The sequence below is a fragment of the Opisthocomus hoazin genome, chromosome 16 (genome assembly GCF_030867145.1).
Source record: "Opisthocomus hoazin isolate bOpiHoa1 chromosome 16, bOpiHoa1.hap1, whole genome shotgun sequence".
NCBI lineage: Eukaryota > Metazoa > Chordata > Aves > Opisthocomiformes > Opisthocomidae > Opisthocomus > Opisthocomus hoazin.
This window is the reverse complement of record NC_134429.1, coordinates 16,706,021-16,712,432: the sequence shown is the minus strand read 5'-3', so window position 1 is coordinate 16,712,432 and position 6,412 is coordinate 16,706,021. Positions and strand designations below refer to the sequence as shown.

Below are 6,412 nucleotides of genomic sequence, written 5' to 3'. Positions count from 1 at the left end.
CAGTGGTCCCCCTGCAGGGACCCTATGAACGATCAGGTTCTTGGCCCTTCCCTGCACTCATGGGCCAACTCCATAGACACTCTGGCTCCCCAGGGAAACATCCTTCAGGTGTGGGAGACCTTCTGGAGTGGAGGACAGTGGTGGCTAGCTGGTCTTCCCTGTGCTGGCCCCGCTGTGCCTGTGAAGCATCCATGGAGGCCCCCATGCTCTCTGAAGGAGGTGAAGCAGCTCTCTGCAGCACAGGGACAATAACAGGCAAGGAGATGGAAGAAGGAGTTTTATTGTCCAGGAGGAGGTGAACGTTCTGAACATAAAAGGCAAACCCTGCTCCACCATCCCCACAGCCAGGAGCAGACCAATGACCCCACGCTGCAGGATCTGACCCATGAACCACCTGGAAAGGGGCCATCTGGCAGCTCCCAACCTCAGATCCTGCAGCCCACATTACCAGGGCTGCCCAGCAAACCCCAAGGACACAGGTCCGTGGCACTGGCCTGACCTCTGCCCTCCCCAGTTTCTCCAGGGTGGACTCACCCTCGGGGGAGTCCCAAATGTTGGGAAGAGAGGACACGGCCAACACCCACCGTCCCGTGCCGCAGGGCTTGGACTGACCTCCATCATGCCTCTGACTGCAGGGTGGGTGTGTGACAGGTCTCAGTGCAGGACACAGGGTGCAATACAAATTAAACAACACATTGCGTCTGTCCCCCGTTACGAAGAGCTTCCATAGGAAGAAGTAAAGTGCCCGCCACAGTCAGAGAATCCATCGGGACGTGAGTGCCCTGGATGCAAAGCTAAGCCAGCCCCAGAAAGGCCAGTTTAGTCAAGATTATTGCAGCTGAAAAATGGCTTTAACCCTCCCCCCACCCGCCTTGTGCCCAAACAGCACTGGGAGGAACAGACCTTAGGCCATATCCTACCAGTACCCGCGTTGGAGTGATGCTGGGTTTACTGTGCCAGTGCTAAGGACAGGGTGCTGTGGGCCAGGCTGGTCCCTGGCAGTCAGCGTGGCTCCCCTCCAGCACTTCTCCTTCTCCAGCAGCTCCCCCCCCCCCCCCAGCCACACTCCCAGCGGGTTTTTTTGCAGTGAGTTCAGCCCCATGACAGGCTTCTGTGCTTTGAGACCATTTTCGTGTACTTCACATCGTATTTCAGTAGAACAGTTCCCAAACCCATAAGAATTGTATTTACACCCAAAAGAAACCTTCCCAGCCCAGAGCCTGCCCCCCCCTCCCCGTCACATCTGCATCTCTGCAGCCAGCTCAGCCTCTCAGACCTTCTGCACAAGTCTTTGGAGGCCACTGCTCCGCACCAGGCCAGCTCGCCATAAAAGATGCTCCTGTGGAGGAAAGGCCAACCTCCCAGGCACTGGGCTCACCAGCTGGGTAGTGCTGATGACCCTCTTTGCCCAGAGGTCCCATCCCCAGCCGTAGGACTCCTCCTCTGCAGATGATGCAGCAGCCCTGGGGGCAGGCAGGCTGTGTAGTAATGGGACAGCTCTTGGATTTCTCTAGGGCAATATAAGAAAAAATTGTTTGGCAGAATGTCTCTACCTCTCCATCATGTGAGATGGGAGCAAGCTCTCCCACTCCTCTCTACTCTGGTACAGCGCTGGGGGAGGTCAGGATGGTTGTTCTGCTGGGGGAGAACCCTGAGCTTGTGGCCCTAGAAAAAGTGCCCGGGCTGCCCCAGGATGCCTGTATTGGATCCGGAGAGGAGCACTGCTGGTGGGTTCAAGAGGTGGAGAGTTGCCTGCAGCACCCTGGGGCTTCTTGAGGCTCCAGATAACAGACGCTGGCCACCTCTCCTCCATGCTGGGGAAGTCTCCTCTGCATGGAGAGCCAGTCATTCCAGGCACTGCCACCTTGTATTCTGTTCCCTGCCCTCCTGAGCTTGGTAGAGGTGGACCATGAAGTCACCTGCAGGCTGGTGCAGTTCAGGAGGTCCAGGCTGGAGTACACTGGAACTGGGAGGTACTGGGACCGAGGCCATCTCCTGTGTGGCAGCCTGTGGGGCCCTTCTCAGTTCAGAGATCCAACAAACTCCCCAGCTGTCAGATCCAAAGGAGCTGCGTGGCATGGCAAGCCCAGTCCCACTGCTCCTGGTATTGCTGTTGAGTCTGATACCCCTCCATCTGCAGGTGCAGCTGGGGCCATCCCGCTGTGTGAAGGGGTTACCACCTGTCCTGCATAGTTGTGTGGAGACCCCCAGTCCCATGGGGACAGAGTAGAGGATGGAGAGAGACATGACATGTCCCTAGCCCACTTGGAAGGCTGCTCCCCCCTTCAGATGGAGGAAGGAAGCAGCAGGACCATCGAGGTATCTGGAAAGCCACATTTCCACTGACGCTGAAATCAGAGAGATGCTGGTGGGGTTCCAGGTCCTGATCTGGGGCCCCATTTCCTGCTCACCACCCTGCTGCCCCTTTGCCAGGGTAAGTGTTAAGGAACGCCCGATGCGGGTCTGCCAAGCAGGTGATCAGAGATGCCTCCTGGGACCATTTGTGTTCAGCAGCTGGGACCTCATAGCTTGAATGCTGCTCAAGATCTTCTTCTGGTGGCCCATCATGGTGATGCCCAAACTCCGAACATCCCTGAAGAACAAGGACACTGTCAGACATTCCCCAGGCTGGACCTGTTCCCAACCCCAGAGAGACACTGCTCATCCCAGTGTGTGCATCCCATGGACCAGCCCAGGACCCCATGCCTTACTCGTCTCCACTTGCCCACCAGCACAAGGCTGCTGCTGCTGAGGGTCCATGGGCATCCTCGCAGAGACAGAGAGGCTGCCATTCACTTGGGCACATCATCCTGACAGGGCTGCTGTGACAGGCCCTGGGGGAGCAGGAGCAGGAGGGGGATCACTCCTGACAGGCTAGTAGGTGACAAGATCAATGCTCTGAAATTGGATTCAGTTTTAGCAAGATGACCTCAGATAACCGAGTCAGAAAGATGGACAGATGATGAGCCTTCCCCACTCCAAAGCTTCCCCGATATGCATGCAAAACGAGGATCAGTATCAGCTCAATCCCACAGCAAAGGCCCCAAGAACAGCCCCAGATCAATGCACACGACAGCCCTCTGCCTGCGTCTCTCCATCTTCTCTTCCACTGGCTCCTTCTCTACCTGCCACACCTTGACCAAAGTGTGCACTGTCACATCCTTCCCCAGCCACAGGAGCTACTGCCTGGCAGCTCCATGCCTTGCGACAGGGGACAAGTCTCCTCAGAGGCAGGAGAGGTTGTTCCCAGCCCTGGCACTAATGCTAACACCAAGGGATGGGGAATGTAACCGCAAGGTAGGAGCAGATATAGTTGCCATCTTTTCTGGTGTCACTTGGAGCATCCCATAGGCGTATGGCAGAGCAAGCTCCCTACCGCACGAGGAGGAGGGTGCGTGGTGGGACACATCTTCCCCAGCTCTCCTTACTTGACACAGCCTTGGTCACTTGGCTATGACCTTCCACTCACACCCTGGGTGGTGCCTCCCTGCCTGAGCAGGGAGCCAGTCCAGTGCACTGGGGTCTGAAGAAGCTCTGAGGTGCCCCACAGCACCTCATGATCATGATGACACTGGAGAGCCACCACAGGGCACCAGAGGTGACTTGATACTCACACCCTCTCAGTACTACTCCCACACCATCTCTCAAAGGTCAGAAGGGACTTGGACATCATCCCAGGTCTCAACACAGTGTCATTAGGGGTATGTCTGGCATCAGGGACCTACTAGATTGAGCAAGCCAAGGCAGGACAGTCAGTGTTCAGAGCTAGTGGGATGGTGCAGGGCAACCCAGTCAGCACTGTTTGTTCTCTGTACTCACTCGATGTTCATGCGCATCACCATTCCCAGGGAAGAGTAACCTGCCATGGCAAAGTTGTCTCGGTAGTGCCCCAGACGGATGGAGTCCAGCCAGTCCTCCACTGTCAGACAGCTGGCCAGGTCAACGAGACTTCTGTCGGAGGGTGTTTGGGTGAACCTGGGAGCAGGATCATTGAACAGAATCACAGAAGCATAGAATCGTTAAGACTGGAAAAGACCTCTAAGATCATCAAGTCCAATCGTCAGGCCAACACCACCACGCCTGCTAAACCATGTCCTCAAGTGCCATATCTACAGTTTTTTTGAACACCTCCAGGGATGGTGCCTCCACCACTGCCCTGGGCAGCCTGTTCCAATGCCTGACCACTCTTTCAGTAAAGACATTTTTCCTAATGTCCAATCTGAACCTCCCCTGATGCAACTTGAGGCCATTGCCTCTCGTCCTATCGCTGGTTCCTTGGGAGAAGAGACCAACTCCCGCCTCACTACCCCCTCCTTTCAGGTAGTTGTAGAGAGTGGCAAGGTCTCCCCTCATCCTCCTGTTCTCCAGTCTGAATAATCCCCGAGTGGAAGGAGTTAGCCCAGGAGACGCTGGTCCTAGGTGGCCAGACCGTGAGGTCCACCTCAAAGATCCTGTCACCCCACAGGGGAGGGCAGGACAGGGAGACCCCTTGCAGGCTGGCAAAGGCAGGCACGCTGCTGTGTGGGAATATGCAGACCCTTGCACGGGGATGCCATGGTGTGAGCAAGGCAGTGAAATGCAGGATGCTTCCCACTGCCCACCACAACTTCTGCCCATGGGCCCCATGCATGCCCATGGTTGCAGGGAAGCCACCGCTGCTAGAGTTGGACAGAAACATCCCTTATTCGCTGCAGCCCACACATTCTGCACAGCATCAGCTGTCAACCCCTGCTCATCGCAGCGGCTCGGGGAGCCCTTACCGGTTCACGGTGGCTGTGCACTTCAAGTTGTCAGGGTTGCGGATGAGCTTGTCCAGGATGCCGACAATCTGGGAGAAGCGTGGCCTCTCGCTGCGGTCCTTCTGCCAGCAATCCAGCATGAGCTGGTGCAGGGCTGTGGGGCAGCCCATGGGGGCAGGCAGGCGGTAGCCTTCCTCCACCGAGTTAATGACCTGGAAGGAAGCCACGGGCCAAAGTGGAGCTGCACTCCCACCCGACCCTGAGCACCCCAGATGGCAGCACGCGGGGAAGGTCCCTGCTGCGTGAGCTGCTGAGGCCATCAGATGGGGAAGCAGGGGGGAGGACACAAGATTCATGCTAAAAGACAAACGCATTGCCAGTGAGCTGTGTGCCACCTCTGTGGAGAGCTGGAAGCAGGCTGGACACCATACACGTACAAGAAATCACTGCTATGACAGTGGATTTATGAAGTGGCCCAACAGTTCTGAAATATTGCAGCTTCCCTCCAGCACAGACGCTACAAGAGCTGCACTCACGTTCAGTTGTTCTACAACCAGGGCTTGCCACCACTAAGCAAGGCTGGAGGAAACCATGCTCAGAGGAACTGTGTGGAGGAGGTAATGTAAGCCCCTGCAGCCCTGCCCTGATGTCACCAAAGCCACTTTCTAAAATAATAAAAACACTAGCGAGAGAGAGGACTCTCAGGACTCCAGAGCAGGGAGAAGACAGATAGGTTTATAGTCCCCATGGGTAAAAAAAGGAGTCGTGTGGTTCTGCAGAGTCAAAATATTAATTTTATTGCCTCCTTTTAGAAATTTTTCTCCCAGGCAGTAGTCAGGAACATAACCTACATTTTGCTGCAGTTTTTGTGCTAGTCTTGATGTAAGAGTAGCTTCCAAAGCCGATTGCTGGCTGGTGCAAGCCTGGGGCTCTCACGTCGACAGTGGAAGGGATGGACCCCAGCACTGGGTGCAGGAGGGACTGGAGGGGGGTTGCAGTGGGGCTAGGGAAGCCCTGACTCCTTCCAGGGAATGGGATAGGTGGCACAACACGTGCTGAAGCTCTCCAGCCGGCAGAAAGGCTCGTACAGAGCAGCTGCCGGGGATGGGGACACCCACAGCGCACACAACCAGGCACAGCCAGGAGCCACAGTGCTGCCAAGGGAAAGGCTGCGCAGTAAAATGGTGGGCAAGACACCGATGTTCCCACTGAGGAGACAAGCACACAGTGCCCAGCCCTGCGAGGGTGGGAGGAGATGCAAGGGCTGCTCTTTGGCCCCTTTTCCCCAGCCCCCCTCCCCCCCGCTAGGCTGGCTTGGGTGAGGGCCGGACAAAGGGCAGGCTTGACACCATGCTTCCCCGTGTCCACTCACGTCCCGGTTGGTCATGTTCCAGTATGGCCGCTCGCCGTAGGCCAGCACCTCCCACATGACGATGCCGTAGCTCCACACATCGCTGGCCGAGGAGAACTTGCGGTATGCGATGGCCTCCGGAGCCGTCCAGCGAATGGGGATCTTCCCCCCCTGAAAAAGTGAGCAATTGTGGAGGCTCAGAGCACCCAGAGCTCAGGCATCCCCACCTCTCTGCAGCTGGGGCAGCAGATTAGACCATCGATACCCTGGGATGGCACCTTCTGGAAAGGACTGCGCCAGATAAGCCTAGAGCTGTACCTTC

At 56.6% G+C, this 6,412-nt stretch overlaps 1 protein-coding gene across 1 annotated transcript in view; it reads right to left on the bottom strand.

Moving 5' to 3' along the window:
- Window positions 1-1,321: 1,321 nt before the first annotated feature.
- Window positions 1,322-6,412, bottom strand: part of EPHA8 (EPH receptor A8) — a 52,984-nt gene continuing 47,893 nt past the window's right edge. The window contains exons 14-17 of the mRNA XM_075437273.1: window positions 6,112-6,261; window positions 4,761-4,951; window positions 3,820-3,975; window positions 1,322-2,593 (exon numbers count right to left, since the gene is read on the bottom strand). Of these exons, the coding sequence (XP_075293388.1) occupies window positions 2,479-2,593; window positions 3,820-3,975; window positions 4,761-4,951; window positions 6,112-6,261 (612 nt within the window). The 3' untranslated portion in view covers window positions 1,322-2,478. The remainder of the gene's footprint in view (window positions 2,594-3,819; window positions 3,976-4,760; window positions 4,952-6,111; window positions 6,262-6,412) is intronic.